Genomic DNA, 17,617 nt, shown 5'->3' on the forward strand with positions numbered 1-17,617 from the left:
GGTGTATGGGGTCTCCACCCTGTACCCCCTACCCTACCCCTGACTCCTCAACCCAGCGGTCCGGTCACAACACTCGTAAAAAAGACGCGCACCAGTGGAGGACCCACCAGCCGTCGGCCGCACACGCCTTGGGACTGCGCGCATTGGCACTGACAATGAAAAAAATGAAAAAAATCAAGCGATCCTCACACCTCAGCGGCGCGTCCCCACAACATCAACAAGACGCCCCCGTCTCCAATAAAACACAATCACAAACCCTCGACAAGGCGGCCGATCTCGTTATGCACGCACAAACTGTACACGGGAGGACGGGACGGGGCGGGTTGGCTGTTGGGGCTAGAGGCTTTGGGGCGGGGTCGGACGCGCATCTCGAAGCGCGGGTGACGACCAATGGAGGTCGGGAACGAGCGCCCGCCGTCGGCAGCAGCCAGCCCCGCGCCCTTTGCGCCTCTAAAACCAGTCGGCCCGCATCTCCCGCACGGTGGTGTCGAGCGAGAGGAGCGTCGCCGCCACCGGCTCCGTCTTTGGGAGCTCGTGCCGGAAGTAGTAGGCGGCGGTGTGGAGCTTGCCGCAGTAGAACCCGTCGGCGCCATCGGCGGCGGCGGCGGGCCGCGCTGCGGCGGTGGCGAGCCGGAGCCACATCCACCCCACCACGGTGTGGCCCACGAGGTTGAGGTACCTGACTCGGCATCGGCTCGTGATCAGCTGCGCAGCTCAGTGAGTAGCGGCGCGCCCCACCAGGCCGGGGCGCACCTACAGCAGGACGGGGCCAGCCCTGCCGCTGCGTCGCCGCGCAGAGAGCGACCTCCTCCAGCCGGCCACACACTCGTGCGCATTCACGAGGGCCACCGGCCGCGCCTCGTCGCTCGTCAGCACCTGTGGCCACACAAGCCACACCCCTCAGCGCCGCGACGCCTCCCGGGGGGGCCGAGAGCGGAGCAGCACCTCGGTCACGCTCTCCGCCCTCGCCACCGCCTCCCGCAGCGAGCCAGCGAGCTCGCGGAGCAGCGCGCTCTCCGCGCGGCTGTCCGGCGGCAGGGCGGCCGCCTCCTCGTCGGCGGCGGCGGCGGAGGCGCGCATCTGGGCGAAGAGGGGCGCCGCGCGGCCGTCGCGCAGCTTGCGGCCGAGGAGGGTGTTGGCGTGCACGCCGGCGGTGCCTGGGGCGGCGAGGGACCATTCGAGAGCGAGCCGCTCGCTTGGGAGGAGGGGCGCGCCGTCTGCGGGCGTGGCGGCGGGGATCATGTTGAGCCTTCATGGATCATGTTGAGCCGATTGTCGCGGTAGAGCTGCTCCACCGGGTAGTCGTGCACGTACCTTGGAGAGAGGAGTGCAGCTGGGAGAGGAGGCTGCAGGAAGGGCTCCGGGAAGGCTCGGGGAAGGCTCGGGGAAGGCTCGGGGAAGGGTCGGGGAAGGGTCGGGGAAGGCTCGGGGAAGGCTCGGGGAAGGGTCGGGGAAGGGTCGGGGAAGGGTCGGGGAAGGGTCGGGGAAGGGTCGGGGAAGGGTCGGGGAAGGCTCGGGGAAGGCTCCGCGCCGCCGGGCGGGTGTCGCACCCGGACCCGCCGAGGACTTGGATGGCCCACTTGTTCGCCTCGAGGCACCTGCGCCGGCGCACGACGGGGGCGTGCGGGGAAGGAGGAGGGGCGCAGGGCGGAAGGGCGGCCGACGCTCGCGAAAGAGCCCCCGCGGCGGCGAGTGGAGGAGGGGAGGGGAGGGGAGGGAGGGGAGGGGAGGGGAGGGGAGGGTGGGGAGGTGAGGGTGGCGAGTGGAGGAGGGAGGGGAGGGAGGGGAGGGGAGGGTGGTGGCGCCATTCCGACGGCCACGACTTGACAACCTCGATGATCGAGTCGAGCATGGCGCCCGCCTGAGGCCGGAGGGGGCGGTGGCGAGGGCGGTGGGGCTGGGATGGCGCCAATGGCGGTGGGGGCGGCGGAGGCACGTCTCGGCGGCATCTCGGCGGCGTGTCTCGGCTGTGCGTCGGCCTCGGCGTCGCCCGCCGCGTTCCGGTCGTGCAGCGTCGCGGCGTGGATGGTCAGCGCGAATGCGCCCTCTGCGTACGCCTGCGGGCCACGTCTCTAACCCTCACCCTAACCCTAACCCTCTGCGTACGCCTGCGGGCCACGTCTCTAACCCTCACCCTAACCCTAACCCTCTGCGTACGCCTGCGGGCCACGTCTCGGGCGTGTCTGGGACGCGTCGTGGCCGCGTCGGCGGCGCGGCGCATGATGCTGCAGCAGCATCTCGACTACATCTCGACTGTCTCGACTGTATCTCGGCCACATCTCGCTCCTTTTGCTGCAGCAGCATCCGCTTGACGTCGTCGTGCCTACGCCCAAGGGGAGATATGGGGAGATCTCGTGCCTACGCCCAAGGGGAGATATGGGGAGATCTCGTGCCTACGCCCAAGGGGAGATATGGGGAGATCTCGTGCCTACGCCCAAGGGGAGATATGGGGAGATCTCGTGCCTACGCCCAAGGGGCGGTGCTGCCAGCGAGAGGCTGCCCGTGCCTCGCCGGGCGGAAGCGCGGGGCGGGCGTGCTCGATGATTCTAGGAGGTGTCTAGGAGGTGTCTAGGAGGTGTCTAGGAAGCTCTAGGCGGGCGTGCTCGATGATCCGCTTGCCGCCCTGCTCGCGCCCCTCGGCGTAGAGCAGCGACTCGTTGAGCCCGCGCTTGCCGAGCGCTGCCGCCCAGAGCCCAACCTCGATCCGCATCGCATTCATCATCTGAAACATCGCGCTCAGCCCCTGGTGCGGCTCGCCCACAAGGTAGCCAGTCGCGCCGCCGGCGCCGCCGCCGAGCGACCAGGCGCAGTTCGGCAGGGCGCGGTGGCCCATCTTCTTGTTGAGGCCGACCACCTAGGGAGTGTCTAGGAACTGTCTAGGAAGTGTCTAGGAACTGTCTAGGAAGTGTCTAGGAAGTGTCTGGGAAGTGCCTCGACGTCGTTCGGGCTGCCGTCTGGGAGGAGGTGCGGGACGAGGAAGAGGGAGATGCCTGGTCGAGAAGGGAGGAAGGAGTTGGAAGTGGGCGGGGAGAGGGGCCGGGCGAGGGGGCCGAAGCGCTGCCTCTCGCCCCAGGAGGCGTGGAGGTGTCTAGGAAGTGTCTAGGAAGTGTCTAGGAGGTGTCTAGGAAGGCGCTGCCTCTCGCCCCAGGAGACGTGGAGGTGTCTAGGAAGTGTCTAGGAGGTGTCTAGGAGGTGTCTAGGAAGGCGCTGCCTCTCGCCCCAGGAGGCGTGGAGGTGTCTAGGAAGTGTCTAGGAGGTGTCTAGGAGGTGTCTAGGAAGGCGCTGCCTCTCGCCCCAGGAGGCGTGTCCGGCCCGGCGATGCGAGCGAGCAGCATGTGGGCTGTGTTGGGGGTAACGTCGTGGAAGGCGGCACTCGTCCACATCTTGTCGCCTACACACGAGCGGAGGAGTGAGTAGACAGCGCGCCCCGCCGCGCCCCGCCCCACCCCTCTTCTCCCTTGAGGCGGTACTCTTGGCCGAGCGGGCCGTCTCCCGCCCGGACGGCGGTCGTGCGGATGTTGCCCAGCGACGACCCGGCGTGGGGCTCGGACAGCGCCATCGTGCCGACCACCTTCCCGGCGCGCATGTCGGACAGGTACTCGCCTACAGACACTTCTCCTGGAAGCTTCCTTGAAGGCTCCGGGAAGCAGCGCGGGCCTGGCAGGCGCCCCGCCCTTGAGCGATTCGGAGCCGTGCGCCTGAGGGGAATGGGCCGTCGCGGCGTGAGAGGGCGGCACCGCCCGTCGCCACTCGCACCTCTCGCCGCGCGCGCCTCGAGCAGGTCCGCCGCGCAGCGCGTGAGGACGGTGAAGCCGAGCGGGTTTGAAGGGAAGGCGCCGCCAAAGAGAAACTGCGCTGCGCACTGGACGCTGAAGGGCAGGCCGAGCTCCTCCATCTCGGCAAAGCCGCGGGCGTGGTAGTCGGCGAGCAGCCGCTTGGTCTCCGGGTGCACCTCCACCGCCGTCGAGCCGTCCTCCGCCGTGATGAGCTTGGGCGGGCTCTGGTCGAGAGCGGGATCGACGGGTCCCCACTCCTCGACAAAGTCCTCCACCGAGTCGAGCACGCCTCGCACCTCCTCCGCCTCCGCCTCCACGCGCTCCACCTCGTGCAGGACAAACTCGATGTCGCGCCGGTCCGCGTACCGGCTGAGGCCCTGCCTCGTCCTCCAGCCGTCGTCCGGCGCGGCGGCGGCGGGCGCGGCGGCGGCGGTGGAGACGAGACGTCGCGACGCGCAGGCGAGCCGACCAGCGGCCAGCGTGGCCGGGCGGAGGGCCGACGGAGGCGCGCGGGCGAAGATCGCGCGGTGCGGCGACGGCCTCAGCCCGAGCCTTGATGCCATCGAGGGGTAAACTGAGACTAAACCGAGCGAGAAAAGAAATAATCTCCTCAACGGCTGGGAATAGGACCGCCGCAAGCGGCGTGGCGTGGGGCGGTTGAGCATCCCTCCGGGGGCCCCTCTGCGCCGGGGAGGCGTTGTTGGAGGCTAGGACGCAAGCGTCCGTCGCCTTTTTCAAACTCGGGGCCCACTCCGGTCTCCGGACTCCGCTGCGCTCGACCCGAATTTGGAGGGCCATGAAGTTTAAGGTGTTGCTGCGCAAAAGGGGCGGGGCGCGGGCGCGCGGCGGCGGGCCGAGAGTTCTTTTTGGAGATCAGACCTTTCGATGGTTCATGCTTTCTATGTCTTCGATCTATCATGCTTCATGACACGACGCGGTGGTGGGAGCTTGGTCAGTTGGTGGAGCTGTCAGCTGATCGATCCAAGCGGGTGGGGAGTGGGGGGCATGGCTGGGCATGCAGGTCCGCCAGTCGGCCCGGCCTCTGACGTGGTGCTGCCGCTGCATTCGCTGAAGAAGAGAGGTGCGACTTGATTGGAGGCACTGGAGCAGCACTGGAGGCGAGGGTGGGGAAGGGAAGGTTGGGCCGGGCCGTGCGGAGGGGCTGATGGCGCTGGCCAGCGCGGGGTGTGAGATGCCGTCGTCGTCGTATACTGCTGGCCCTCGCCCTCAGTTGCCAGGGCTGTGGGCTGCAGAATTGGCGTCTGTGGCGTCTACGCAGGCTCTGCAGCGTGATGGCTGGCGGGACTGCGAGGCTGGCGGCAGCGGAAGGAGAGGCTGGGCACGAGCCAGGAACAGGCTGGCCAGGTCCGCAGGTGGCTGCGCTCGGGCGAGGCGCGCGCGCGCGCATGGCAGGCCGAGCAGGCTCGGCATATGGGAGAGAGAGAGATTCTCTCTTGCCGATATGGTGAACCCCCGATGTCGCGATGCGGTTTCCCGCTTTTCCGCGATCATTTCGTCCGTCCAATCGAAGGAAGCGCCGGATCGCCCATGTTATGGAGTTAGCCAAACTTGCCCCGCCCTTCTTCGGCTGAGATTCCGGGGGTTTTGCACGGTATTCGGATTTTCGCTATTTGGTCGTGTGGGTGTGATTCTGGGATTAGTCAATGGTACCGCGTCGGCGACGCGGGCGCCTTGCGGGCAGAGCCCAAAACCTTTGTCTTGCGCGGTCAAAAACAAAACACGATTTGCAGAACATCGGCCCTCGAGCTAGCAAAAAAGAAAGAAAGAAATATCGGTGCTGGCGCACCCGGGGGAGGTCAGGAGTTCACCTTCGCCGCGCCAGTGACGCCTGCCACGGCGGGACGCGTAGCAACGCGGTGGCGCCTAGCCAGGCTGCGCTGGCCACTCTAGTACGTTGTCGTTGTGGTGATGCTCCGTAACCACCGCGTCCTCGCGGCCGCCGCGTCGGCTCTCACCCTGCAGCTCGCCGCCAGCCACGCCAGCGCGGCGGCGCTCTCCGGCCAGCAGCCGCCGCTCCGCACGCTGCACGAGTCGTTCCTCTCCGGCCCCGCCGGCCGCCGGTACACGCGCGCCTCGCCGCTCGGCGGATCTCTCTGGGAGCTGGTCTTCTCCGCCACGGACCTTCGGACCAAGAGCAGGGCGATGCAGTCGCAGGTCGTCGATCTCGCTCGCCCTGGCAGTCGCAGCACACCCACCCTGGCGGTCGACAGCACCACCGCGGTTACGCGCTCCCCAGAGCACGGGCTCGAGTTCCGGCAGATGGCGTGCGAGGACGGCAAGAAGCTCGCGGTGGAGGTCTGGACCGCGGACGGCGTCCGGCTCGCTCGGCGCGTCGTCGAGGGCGTCGGCGCAAAGACCCTGCCCGCCGGCGTGTTCGGGACGCCTCGCTTCAGCCCGAGTGGCTCGGCGGTCGCGTGGACGGCCGAGCGGCAGCCCGCCGGCGCCGCTGCAGCTGGTTACTGGCCCGCGGCGGGCGCTGCCGACGCGAAGGAGCCGGCGGGCGGCGCCGAGCGGGGCGGCGACGCGCTGCTGGCCGGCAAGTTCGCGCTCGGCGACCGGCAGAGCACGGGCGAGGCGCTCCTCGTGCACAGCTCGCAGCTGGTGGCGTGGGACTGGCGGGCGGACAGGCTGCGCGTCTGCAAGGGCGAGGACCTGCTCCCGGACGGCGACCTGTCCGAGGGCGGCGTCGCGGTCCCTGCTCACCCTTGCTTCGACGAGGCGGGCGGAGGGCTCATCTTCGCGTGCCACTCCCTCCCTCCGTGGCGACCCGGCCTCTCCGCCTGCCTCAACCGGCCGACTCGCCTCTACCACCTGCCCAGCCTGTGGGAGGCTGCCGGCGGAGGGGCGGGCGGCGAGGAGGCGGGCGGCGGGGCGGGCGGCGAGGAGGCGGCCGCGCCCGCTGCCAAGGCCGCGCCCGCCCGCTGCCTCACGCCCTCGCTCTACTTCGCGCACATGCCTCGGCTGTCACCCGACGGGCGCACCCTCGCCTTCGCCGCGCGGGAGGGCGAGTTCCGGTCGCACTCGGCCGGCTTCGAGCTACGGACGATGGCGTGGCCGCCTCCGGAGGCGGGGCACGGCTCCGCCACCCTCGTCCCGATCGTGCGAGGCTTCCCCGCTGCGACTGACGGCTCGAGCTTCGCCGGCCTCTTCGGCTTCCACGACGAGCTCGCCTCCCTCGCGTGGCTCGACGAGGCCACCCTCGTCTTCCACAGCGTCGCCGGAGCGACGCAGCCGCAGCGGCGGCAGCCCCAAGACGCACGAGGGAAAGCCACCGCCGCGCGCTGTTCTGTTAGGCGCGACCAAGTCGACCTTCACCGTCGCCGCCACCGGAGGAGGTGAAGCCACCGGACGAGGTGAAGCCACCGGAGGAGGGCCGGCGCCGCCCGTCGTGCCGCTCCGGCCGCCGCAGTGCGAGGGCTCCGTCGAGCTGCTCGGCGCGAGCGGCGGCACGGCCATCGTCCAGTGCTCCTCGCTGCGCCGCCCTCCGTCGGTGTGGGCGGTGAAGGACGGCGGCGAATGGTCTCCGATGGCTCTCGGCGGGGCGGAGCCGCGCCGATCGCGCGCCGATGGCCGGTCATTGCGGGCTGTAGGACTTGCCTCGTCGACGTCGGCAGCTTGGTGGAGAAGCACGACGCGGGGCCGCACTGCGAGCAGGCGCGCGCGGCTCTGCGGGAGCTGCGCTCCGCCCGCCTCGAGAAGGTGAGGCTGCCGGAGGAGGAGGGCGGGTCGGAGGCGCTCTGTCTGCTGCCGGCCGGCGCTAGTCGCGCGCCGTGGACGCTCAAGATTCACGGCGGTCCGCACAGCGCGTCGCTCGACTCTTGGAGCGTCGAGGTTGCTCTGCTGCTGGCGAGCGGCGTCTGCGTGATCCAGCCAAACTACCGAGGCTCGATCGGCTTCGGCGACGACTTCTGCGCCGCGCTGCCGGGCCACGTCGGGGAGATGGACGTGGGCGATTGCGTGGCTCTCACTCGCGCGAGCCTCGCACAGCTGGACGAGAGCCTCGACCCGGCCCGCGGCGGTGCGTACGGCGGGTCGCACGGCGGCTTCCTGACCGCGTGGCTGCTCGGTTGCGAGCAGAGGGCCCTCTACTCGTGCGGCGTGCTCTGGAACCCGGCAGTCGGCCCTAGAAGCTGAATGCGTACTCTTGCAGGACACGCAGTCATCTACATTCGACAGTATCCAGCCGTGCTCGTTGTATTCGTATCCCTCGACTCACACGGCCCTACGAGTACACCGCACGAGGCCGTACTCCCGCCCCCGACCCTTGTGTGTTCCCACCGCAGGTTGTCGACTTGCCCGCCATGCTCGGGACGACAGACATCCCGGAGTGGGTGAGCGCCGAGGGGCTGCAGGGCGACGCGGCGGGCGCAGACGCGACGTGGCCAGTCGGCGCGGAGGATCTGCTCGAGCTGCACAGGCGGTCGCCGCTGAGCGTGATCGACAGGGTGGAGGCGCCGGCCCTCATGCTGCTCGGCGCAGCAGACCAGCGCGTGCCGCACAAGCAGGGCCGCAGCTGGGTGAGCGCTCTCCAGCAGGTCCGTCAGCGCAAAGGGGCGCCGGCGGACGTGACGGCGCTCGAGTTCCCCGGCGAGGGCCACGCCATCGCTTCGCTGGAGGGGAATGCACACGCGCAGCAGTCTGCGGTCGCTTGGCTGGTCGAGCGGCTCCGCGGCGAGAGCAACGCGAGCTGAGAGAGCGGGCGCTTGGCTGGGGTTTACCGGAGTTGCCCCAGCATCCTAGCTAGCATGCAGCGATGCGATGCGGCATGCACACAATCGCAAGTGCCAAGTAGAGAAGTACGAATATACGCCGGTGCCGGTTCGCGCTGGGTCTCTCGCTTGTGCATGTCGATGTCATCTTGGGGCGTCGTCTCTTTACATCTTACACCATTAAAAAACGACTACCTGAGTCTGCTATCTGGGAGACTGGCCGGAGGCGGCGCCCTCTCTCGCTCCACAACCCGCGGCCGCGCGAGCGGGGGCGGTGTGTGTGCACGGGAAAATGCCGGGTGGCACAGAGCCCTGAGATATTAATACGTGAGCTGCAATGGCGAATGGGTGCGGCGGGCGCGGGCTCCACGTGTGTGTATACCCGTCCGTAAAGTCGTACTAGCTCTTGTATATATATGTGTGTGTCTCACCGTACATACACCGATCATCCGAACCGATATATCTTATGTGGCATGTGTGTCTCACCGCGATCACATATCCGAACCGTGAATTATGTCACAAGTCACATACACTCGAGCGGCGGCGTTCGGTTTATGTGCGAGCAATTTACTTGGTTACAGCCCCCGCGGCGCGATATGGCACATCATCAATCGTGTCCAATCCACTCGACTGGGGGGAGTGGCCCCCGCGGGCGTGCTGCTCGCGCTCCCACATGCACCTCGGCGCTCGGGCTGCCGCAAGTAGGCTCGCAAAACCAACGCAAACGTCCAAGTCAACGAGGGCGGCGCAGAAGCATCACGGCGGCACTGCTGCGTGCTGGCGGCACACGCTCAAAGACTGGCCTGCTCGCTCACCAGTGACGCCCTCTGGCTGGCCTCTATGCTCACCACGGGGTCTTCTCTGGCGGCGGCGATCTCGCGCCGGAGGTTGCGGGCGGCGAAGCAGGAGGCGATCGTGAGGAAGACGAAGCCAATCGACCCCCACGACATGACGGTGTAGAAGCCGACGCGCAGCTGGGTCGGCGAGAGCACTCCCTGCTCCGCCTGGTGGACAGGTACAGGTGCAGGTCACGGCACGCGTGAAAGGCTGTGCCGCTGGCCGTGCCGGGGGCTGAGTGCGGCACGGCGCGCGCGCGCCTCCTCCTCGCTGGACGAGCCCACGATCTGCATCACCAGCGAGCTGACCTGCGGCGAGAGCGCGTAGCCGAAGAGCTGGTAGGAGAACATCCCGAGCGCCGACGCGACCGGCCGCGCGTCGGGCGGTGCCGTCTCCATCAGGACACCTGAGGGGGCGAGGCGGTCTCCATCAGGGGGCGAGGCGGGGGCGAGTGGGCGGCGAGGGGGGCTGCGGCGCGGCCCCGCGGGGACACACACCCGAGGTGGACGGGACGATGCAGCCGCCGAAGAAGAGGGTGATCCAGAGGAGCGCGACGACGGCCCAGCAGTTTGCGTCGAAGCCCAGCGGGAAGCTCTCGTACCCCAATACCTTGGCCTTGCCTGACGGCACCGCCGCCGCGGAGATGGCGGCGATGGCGGCGAGGCAGCCAAAGCACGCATCCACCTTGAGCGTGCGGGCCACCCCGCGCTTGCCCTGGTAGCCTCCGAGCCGGTCGTTGACTGTCCCTCCGACGGCGAGCCCGATGATTGGCGCCGTGATGGAGGTGATGGCGAAGATGAAGACGACGGTGAGCTTCTTCGCGCCGAGGTAGTCGGTCAGGTACGGGGTGACCCAGAACTGGATCCCCGTCACCACGAAGAAGAGCGCGCAGTTTGCAAACACGGTCGACACAAACACGCGGCTCGACAGCAAGTGGCGCACCGCCCGCCGCACGCTCGTCGGCTTGTGTGACAGCGGCGCGTCCGCCGCCACCCCAATCCCCTCCTCCTCGTCGTTGGGCGCGTCTCCTCCCGCCTGCCCGCCAGCGTCAGCCACGCCAACCGCGCCGGCCGACTTCTCGCTGCCGTCCGAGCCGCCCGAGCCGCCCGACAGCGAGCTCAGGCAGCCGGACCGCGTGGACGCCTGCGCGAGGCGCGTCCAGCCCCTCGGTCGGGGGAGCGAGTCCGCAGCGGGCGGCTGTGCTGCTTCGGTGCGTGGGCGGGCTGGGGACGCGCCTTTGCGGATAACGTCGCAGGCCCGCTCGTCGTCAGCCCGCCGCTGCTTCCCTTGCTCGGCGAACCGACCGGCGTCTCCACGGGCGACGTGGCGGCAATCGAGCCCGTGGCGGCCATCACCGGCGCGCTCGCCCGCCGGCTGAGGGAGAAGACCTCGCGCGCCGCCTCGACGACGAGCATGCCCGAGTCGAGCCGCTCGCGGCCGAGCACGCTGTGCTGCTCGTTGTGCGTGCCTGGGGCGCGAGACGGGCGGGCGTGAGCCGTCTCCCTCTCGGCGCCGCGTGTCGGCCGTGTGCCGCGCCGTGAGGCACGCTCGTGATGCGCGACGAGATCTTCTCGAGCGCGATGTCGAGGTTGGTGGGCTTGCGCGCGACCTGCGGCGGCTTGATCATCGGCGGCGTCTCGTCGTACGCCTCTGCGGCGTGCGAGGCGTCCTCCCGCAACGAAGGCGGTGGCTGCTGCGAGAAGCGCGACTGGCGTTGCGCCTGCCGCAGCCCGGCGTCAACCTGGGAGGAGGGAGGGTGTGGCGGTTGAGGGAAGCGGCATCGTGAGGGCTGCGGCGGTGAGGGCTGCGGCGGCGAGAGCAGTGGCGGCGAGAGAGGCAGTGTCGTGAGGGTAGCAGCGATCAGGGACGAAGTGTCGTGACGGCGGCGGAGAGAGAAGGCGAGGGCAGCGGCGGCGAGGGTCGCTCGCCGTGTCGGGAAGGTCAAAGGACTTTTGGGGGAGGAAGAAGCCGGCGATGGTGAAGCAGACGAGCACAGCCGACTGGACGTAGAAGGGGACTCGCCAGCCCTCAGTGCTGAGGCAGCTGCCTGCGTGCTCGATGTACCCGGCATGGCACCCGTCCCCGAGCTCCTTGTCGAGGGTCATGACGCCCGAGATGGCGTAGCCGAGCATGATGCCGAGCGGCGTCCCTCCCTGGATGAGGGCCATCCAGCGGGTGCGCCGCTCCGGCGGGGCGTACTCGTCGACCCAGACGGGGAAATACACCGACGTGGGAGCCTGCAGCAGCCCGATGAAGAAGCGCGTGCTCAGCAGCCAGGCAGAATTCTGACTGCTCGCAAACATCGCCGTCATCGCCGTGTTGAGGCAGACCATCACGCGGCACACGCGCGTGGGAGAAAAGCGCTTGAGGAGCGGGCCGCCGAGCAGGCATCCTGTCGCCTGCCCGACGTAAACCAGCGAGCCGAGCAGCCCGAGCTGCCACGCCTGCAGCCCGAACCTGAGCTGGATATTTGTGAGCGCCGCAGGCACGCCGCCGCCGTCGAGGGATATGACGATGTTGAGCGTGGCGAGGCCAATAAAGATGAAGCTCTGCGCAGAGTCTGCCATTTCTATGCGGCTTTGCGATCGATCATCCGTCCTGTTGTTTGCCTACTGGGTCTAGCGTCCACCCATACCGCGTGGGTGTCCAGTCCGAGCCTGGCTGTTCTTCACCTTTCTACCTACCTACCTACCAGTGTGTGTGTGTGTGACTCACACCCTACCACCACGAATATCCTCCCTTTGTGTTTTGATTTTCTCTCTGAGAGCTGTTCTGGGGCAAAATTGAGGAAGCGGCACATTTTGGCCCCAAAACAGCCTCAGAGAGAGAGATTTTTGTCAGCCTAAAACTAGAATAGGGAAACTAGCAGGAAACACGGACGGAAAGGAACCCCTTGGAAAGGCCAAGCGGGAGTTCGGGCCGTCGCCGGACGGGGACGCTGAGTCCGCCATTATGCGGCTTTGCGATCGATCCGTTCTTGCTTACTGATTTCTTTCCTCTCTCTTCTTCTGGTTTAGTATGTTGTTTGTTGGAGTGGCGAGAAAGGAAAAAGAAATACCCTCGCGCCTCGTGTCTCTCTCAGGTGCTGCTCTCGCACCGCTGCCCGGCGCGGGCCTCTTGCGGGGCCTCCGCCGAGATGCGCACCACGCGCGCCCCGGTCCGGCGGCCGGCCCCTCCGGCTCCCCTCCCCGGGCGCCGAGCCTGCGCTCGTCGAGCAGGGCGCCGCCGCCAGCGACCGAATGTCGCCGATGCGCCCGACCGATCCGCCCCTGTCGCCCCCCGCGTGCGAGTTCCCAACTGCCGTACACCCGCTCCCCGCAGACGCCGCGATGACTTTCAAGCGCTTTGTGGAGGTCGGCCGGGTGTGCCTGATCACGTATGGTCCGAACGAGGGCAAGCTCTGCACGATCATCAACATGATCGATCAGGGCCACGTCCTCGTCGACGGCACCGGCGCTGGTGAGGCTGGCTGCACCCGCATGGGCATCTCCGTGAAGCGGCTCATGCTCACGGACCTGACTGTGTCCATCTCGCTCAACTCGACGCGGAAGTGCGACCGCCCCCCCCACCCCCCCCCCACCCCCCTCCACCCCTCTCGGCTCGTCCGCGTTGCGCGACCCGCAGCGATTGGCCGCCTCGCCACACAGCCAACCCGCCGCCAGGGCGACGAGGCGCCGACACCCACCCCCCCCCCCTCCCCCTTGCAGGAAGCTGAAGGCGGCGTGGGAGGCGGAGGGCACTCTTGCGGCGTGGGAGGCGACGAGCTGGGCAAAGAAGCGGGCACGCTCCGCGGCGCGCAAACAGCTCACCGACTTTGGGCGGTTTGAGGCTATGCTTGCGCGCAAGGAGCGCTCCGCCGCGCGCAAGGCCAAGATGTGAGGCGCTTGTGTTGAGGTTGGCGGCTGCTCTGGCCAGGGCTGCTGGGGGCAAGGGGAGGGGCGGTGCAGCCCCTCCGTGCGCCGGGAGATTGACTGGCCTTGCGCCGCACTCTCTCCCGGTGGCTCGATTGGTCGTCACTCCTCGATTGGCCTCTCCTCCTTGGGTAGAGCAAAACCGCTGTTAGTAACGTATGCCCCAGTCCACCGCGAGTGTGTCATAACATCCACTGGCACCATGAGATCTATCTGTGAGTGTTCTCAGCCGCACCAGCACATGCGAATCACGGCGCGGTCGCGCGCCGCGCGGTCGTCACATGACGATCCAACAGCCAACACGAATACACACGTACACACGATCATTTATGTGCCCCCACACCACCGGGGCACCGCGATCTCGACGAAAGGGTCGGAGCTCGTCGAAACAATTCGCTCGCGGCGCTGCGCAGGACCAGTGAGTAGAATGACACATATCAAGATATAACGCAGAACGGCATGGAGTCGGCGGGCAGAAGCGTACGCAGCTCTCGCTCAGCCGCCGCCCAACCGTCCCTGAAGGCGGCACGGTCGACGGCGTTCACCCCTCGATCGTGCACCAACTGGTTGCGTATCGTGACCAGCTTCCGCATTCGGCGGACGACTCCTTCCGGCAGCGGCTGACCCGCCGGCGTCTGGGCCACGCTGATCTTTTCGTGAAGGCCTGCTGTCGGTGGCGCACGGAAGCTCTCCTCGAGCAGATACTCCATCTCCTTTGTGGCGCGAATAACAACCTCAAAGTCGTTGCCGTCCACTACTGGAGAGTCGTCGAGTGCGGCGCGCAGAAGAAGCGTGGCAATCGAGACAGCGCAGCAGGCGCCAAGCTCAAACGAGCCGGAGGCGAAGGAGGCCACGGCTGCGGCGCAGAGGGCGAGGGCGGCGGCCCTGCGAAGCCCTCGCCTGGAGGATATGCGAGGAGCCGGCGGCGAGGAAGCCACGGGAGGGCGACGAGCCGGACGCTGCGGCGCCGGGCTGCGAGAAGGCCGTGCTGCCGTTCGCTCCATGGATGGACCTGTCTGCTATTGCCGCTACCACAGCTGCTCGGTGTGAGCAGAGTTCGCCACCGAGCGCGTGCAGCTCCGCAACCGCGAGGCTGGGGCAGAGGCCCCCGACTGGGTTTGGTTGTTTAGTCTCCCTGGTCGCAATGTACCCAACCGACCGCGTGAGATAGGGTGCTGACCTTTCTCTCCGAGGCTCGCCGTGGCCCCACACGGCGGCCTCTGCTCGCGTTTTCGAGCCAGGACCTTCGTCCGGGCCCACGGCCGGCACGCCATCATCGATTCCGCGCGCTCGGCCTCCACCGGCTTGCTGTGCGGACGCCTTCTTGTGGCTCTCGTCGAGAGCGTTTTGGCGGCCCGCCGGGGGAGAGAATATGTGTCGTCTGATGTGTCACTGTGTACGTCATATCAGTCTTGATAACAAGCACGGTCGATCCGTCGAAGCGATATACTCGTCACGTCACGCTGGACGGCTTGCACGGAGCTCTGTGCCGGCACACAGGAAGAGCCGTGCGGCAAGAAATGCTCGATGGGGAGCGAGAACCGTCATACGTGCTCACGCAGGTTTCGGACGTCCGTCATGGTGCGGTCAGTTCCCCCCAGGTTTGACCGCGCAGGTCTCAAAACTCGTCGAGCACTCGTAGCCTTTCTGCGCCTCTCTGCATGCTGCCGGCTCGGGAAGAGCATATTTGGAAGATATCTCAACGAGATCCACCACTACACCAGCTTGGGCGAGCAGATCGATCCAAATTGGTGGCGGCGGTGGGAGGCGTGGGTGGCGTCCGAGCAGCTGAGGCGGGGCGCCGACAATTCGAGCAGCGACGCCGCGTTGCCGTGGTGGGCTCGGACGCGGCCTGCGCGCGCAAACCGCTCACGAAAACATTGGAATGGCTCGCTCAAGCCGCTCACCCTCTGGCAGTGTGGCCAGGTCTTCAGCGGGCGAGCAGCGCCGCTCCGCTTCCGAGGGCTCGGCGCCGTCGGGCCGCTCGGCCGCACGCTGCAGGGCGGCGGGGTGATCCTCTTCACGCACCTGCGGCGCACCTCCGGCTCCGTGCTCGAGGACTGCATCTTGCTCCCCTCGCTGGCGGCCATCGTCGGGCTCCGGATGAACCGACCGCTGCGGGCAGGCCGCTTCACCGGCAACGCGGTGGGCATCAACTGCTACGAGGGCGGCTTGGGCCGCTTTGGCTCTCCCTCGCTGCCGCGTCGCGAGCTGGTGCAGCTGCAGCAGAGGCTCGCGCACCCCCTCCTCGTCTACCGCCACTGCCCGCACGGCCTCCACGCGCACCTCCTCCCGCAGCGGCCGCACGCCTACCTCACCTTCCTGCGCGAGCCGGCGCAGCGCCTCATCAGCTGGGCCCGCCTCTGCCTCGGCCTCCGCTCGCGCTGCCTGGGGAGGGAGGGGGAGAGCCTCGGCGGGGAGATGGCAAGCCTCCGCGGCATCTGCACGCCGCGGCCCGGCTCAAACTGCTCCCTCGTCCTCGCCTCTGGGGGGCACGTGGCGGTCGCCGTCGAGACGGCCTTCTACACGGCGCGAGACCGCGCCCTGGAGCAGCTCCCTCGCCGGCTGCCGGCTGCCAGCCTGCTTCAGCAAGAGTCGGCCACGCCGGGCGGCTCGATACCCTCCCGGCTCGAGCTGCTCCTCGACGACAACTACGCGGTTCGGATGCTGTGTGGTGGTGCGGTGCACGAGCAGGAGAGGCCGGTCGGCCTCGCCGGGCGCGACTGCGCCCTGCGCTCGCTGCAGCGGTACGCGCTGGTCGGCCTGGTGGAGGAGCAAGCCGCGTCCGTCTGCCTGCTGATGCGCTCGCTCGGGCTGAGGCCGCAGGGCGCGCTGGATGCGAGAGAGATCCACACCTATCCTGTGGCGCCGGACTTTGAACTCGCGCATGGCAGCAAATACGCGATGGACCTGGCCTTGCACGAGGCGGCGGGAAGGCACCTCGCGAGGCAGCTGCGTGATAGTCCCGAGTGCGCACAGCTCCGGGTGGGGGTTGCGCCGCCGGGCACCCGGTGACGTCGTCGAGAATACGCGTCGGAGAGTAGAGAGCGAGAGAGACGGGAGAGAGAGAGCGGGCTTACCCCTGTCTGGAAATGTCACAGGAAAAGTCTTGCTCCTCTTTCCGCTGTTCCTCCTTTTTCGAGAGCACGTGAGAGAGAGTGAGGAGTGAGCACACACGCGAACCGAGCTGGTGGCGATTCCGCGCCGCCGTGGCGCACTTTGGCAACCCGGACTTGCACTTGGAGCACTTGTGGCCCGAAAGTGTTTTTGTTTTTATCAATTTACTGAGAGATTGTCATTTCACATTTGCGGCGGCCCGCGGTTACGGGTTAGATGCACCGTCCCGCACCGCACTCCACACAGTGCGTGTGCGGACCGACTCCCACTCAATCATGGCTCGATCTCGATTGCAGCCCGGGAGCCGACGGAGTGAGGAGCTGTTGCATTTTGCGCACTTGGATTTTCGTTGTATGTGGCTCTTACGTACATTCCCGGAGGAGGACTGCTGACAGGGTTTGCGATTGAGGAGTGACCCGAAGGGTTCTCGGGGTTAGTGCACCACTGTTTTGCGGATGGCAAGGGAGGGTGCGCGCGGCGCCATCTCGCTGCTACGCACTCTGCACAGCCTCCTCGGCATCTCCCTCTTCGATGCGGCTCAGGTGAGCGCCGCCTGCTCGCCTCGCCCGACCCCCTGTGCCTCCCGTTGACCCCTCCCGTTCCCCTCCCCTCCCAGCGGCTCCCGCACGAGACGCAGCAGAGGCTACATTGCGCGGTGCAGCAGCACTAGCGTCAACGCGTGGTGGGATGGCGCCTGGCGCGTCGTCCTTCTGGTCCGGAATGAACTCGTCTGTGGGCTGTGGCGGATCGAGGCGGTGCGTGTTGCACACGTCTCCCTCCCTTGGGACTCTGCGCCCACGAGCGGCTACCGCGGGATACGTATTTCTCTCTTCGGTGTGTGGGTCTATCCTCGAAAACCGCGCTGGCTCGTGGAGCGGCAAGAATAAACGTTGGTCGTTGCGAGCTTCCATCGCGGCCAACGGAGTTTCGGACACATACAAAGGAAAGGCACCCGAAGGCCGTGAGCTGTGAGGGTCGGCCCGCAGGCAGATTTTATACACGCGTGAGAGGCTGGAAGTAGGATCTAGGAAAAGGAAGCAGGGAAAGAGAACAATCAACAAAAGAAAAGCGAGGAACCCCCCCGGGGGACCCACAAAAGCACAACCCGAATAGGCCGCGAGGAGGGCGGAGTTGCGCCGAGAGGCGGGAGAAGCCGCAAGAGCAAGGGATCGGCGGGCGGCGGCGGCGCCGCCGCAGAACGAGGCAGAGGACGAGAGGAGAGCGACGTCCGACGAGTCAGCGAGGA

The 17,617-nt window shown here is 67.5% G+C and overlaps 5 protein-coding genes across 5 annotated transcripts; 2 read left to right on the plus strand and 3 right to left on the minus strand.

Moving 5' to 3' along the window:
• Nucleotides 1–141: 141 nt before the first annotated feature.
• Nucleotides 142–4,355, minus strand: EMIHUDRAFT_441379 (putative acyl-CoA dehydrogenase). The gene is made up of 14 exons (XM_005786288.1): nucleotides 3,773–4,355; nucleotides 3,674–3,698; nucleotides 3,457–3,603; nucleotides 3,287–3,391; nucleotides 2,932–2,990; nucleotides 2,604–2,854; nucleotides 2,287–2,323; nucleotides 1,980–2,057; nucleotides 1,806–1,861; nucleotides 1,551–1,598; nucleotides 1,250–1,314; nucleotides 946–1,157; nucleotides 827–876; nucleotides 142–679 (listed from the first exon to the last, which is right to left on the minus strand). The coding sequence occupies exons 1-14, from the start codon at nucleotides 4,337–4,339 to the stop codon at nucleotides 451–453; spliced, it is 1,929 nt and encodes a 642-aa protein (XP_005786345.1). The 5' UTR covers nucleotides 4,340–4,355; the 3' UTR covers nucleotides 142–450.
• A 3,569-nt stretch (nucleotides 4,356–7,924) lies between these two features.
• On the minus strand, nucleotides 7,925–11,935 carry EMIHUDRAFT_455644 (hypothetical protein). Its single transcript, XM_005786289.1, has 7 exons — nucleotides 11,272–11,935; nucleotides 10,890–11,084; nucleotides 10,592–10,794; nucleotides 9,841–10,508; nucleotides 9,604–9,749; nucleotides 8,966–9,510; nucleotides 7,925–8,587 (listed from the first exon to the last, which is right to left on the minus strand). Exons 1-6 carry the CDS (start codon nucleotides 11,908–11,910, stop codon nucleotides 9,298–9,300), a joined length of 2,064 nt encoding a protein of 687 aa, XP_005786346.1. The 5' UTR covers nucleotides 11,911–11,935; the 3' UTR covers nucleotides 7,925–8,587; nucleotides 8,966–9,297.
• Nucleotides 11,936–12,422: 487 nt separating this feature from the next.
• EMIHUDRAFT_441392 (hypothetical protein) lies at nucleotides 12,423–13,477 on the plus strand. Its single transcript, XM_005786290.1, has 3 exons — nucleotides 12,423–12,593; nucleotides 12,665–12,893; nucleotides 13,051–13,477. Exons 2-3 carry the CDS (start codon nucleotides 12,673–12,675, stop codon nucleotides 13,220–13,222), a joined length of 393 nt encoding a protein of 130 aa, XP_005786347.1. The 5' UTR covers nucleotides 12,423–12,593; nucleotides 12,665–12,672; the 3' UTR covers nucleotides 13,223–13,477.
• A 214-nt stretch (nucleotides 13,478–13,691) lies between these two features.
• EMIHUDRAFT_228996 (hypothetical protein) lies at nucleotides 13,692–14,659 on the minus strand (the record flags this gene model as incomplete). The annotated part of the gene is made up of 3 exons (XM_005786291.1): nucleotides 13,692–14,139; nucleotides 14,213–14,574; nucleotides 14,648–14,659. 3 exons carry the CDS (start codon nucleotides 14,657–14,659, stop codon nucleotides 13,692–13,694), a joined length of 822 nt encoding a protein of 273 aa, XP_005786348.1.
• A 173-nt stretch (nucleotides 14,660–14,832) lies between these two features.
• On the plus strand, nucleotides 14,833–16,269 carry EMIHUDRAFT_228997 (hypothetical protein; the record flags this gene model as incomplete). The annotated part of the gene is made up of 1 exon (XM_005786292.1): nucleotides 14,833–16,269. The coding sequence occupies one exon, from the start codon at nucleotides 14,833–14,835 to the stop codon at nucleotides 16,267–16,269; it is 1,437 nt and encodes a 478-aa protein (XP_005786349.1).
• Between the last annotated feature and the right edge of the window lie 1,348 nt (nucleotides 16,270–17,617).

The sequence above is a fragment of the Emiliania huxleyi genome, assembly GCF_000372725.1.
Source record: "Emiliania huxleyi CCMP1516 chromosome Unknown EMIHUscaffold_152, whole genome shotgun sequence".
NCBI lineage: Eukaryota > Haptophyta > Isochrysidales > Noelaerhabdaceae > Emiliania > Emiliania huxleyi.

Bases quoted from the DNA above. Each gene is read 5' to 3' on its own strand.
- EMIHUDRAFT_441379 (XM_005786288.1), bottom strand. From the start codon at position 4,339: ATGGCATCAAGGCTCGGGCTGAGGCCGTCGCCGCACCGCGCGATCTTC. The intron at 1,315-1,550 runs GTGCGACACCCG...CCTCTCTCCAAG, and splicing joins CAAGTCCTCGGCGGGTCCGG to GTACGTGCACGACTACCCGG. The intron at 680-826 runs GTGTGTGGCCGG...ATGCCGAGTCAG, and splicing joins GCCCTCGTGAATGCGCACGA to GTACCTCAACCTCGTGGGCC.
- EMIHUDRAFT_455644 (XM_005786289.1), bottom strand. From the start codon at position 11,910: ATGGCAGACTCTGCGCAGAGCTTCATCTTTATTGGCCTCGCCACGCTC. The intron at 10,509-10,591 runs GTTATCCGCAAA...CCCCCGACCGAG, and splicing joins ACGACGAGCGGGCCTGCGAC to GGGCTGGACGCGCCTCGCGC. The intron at 9,511-9,603 runs GCGCGCGCGCGC...CCTGTCCACCAG, and splicing joins GCTCGTCCAGCGAGGAGGAG to GCGGAGCAGGGAGTGCTCTC.
- EMIHUDRAFT_441392 (XM_005786290.1), top strand. From the start codon at position 12,673: ATGACTTTCAAGCGCTTTGTGGAGGTCGGCCGGGTGTGCCTGATCACG. The intron at 12,894-13,050 runs GTGCGACCGCCC...TCCCCCTTGCAG, and splicing joins TCGCTCAACTCGACGCGGAA to GAAGCTGAAGGCGGCGTGGG.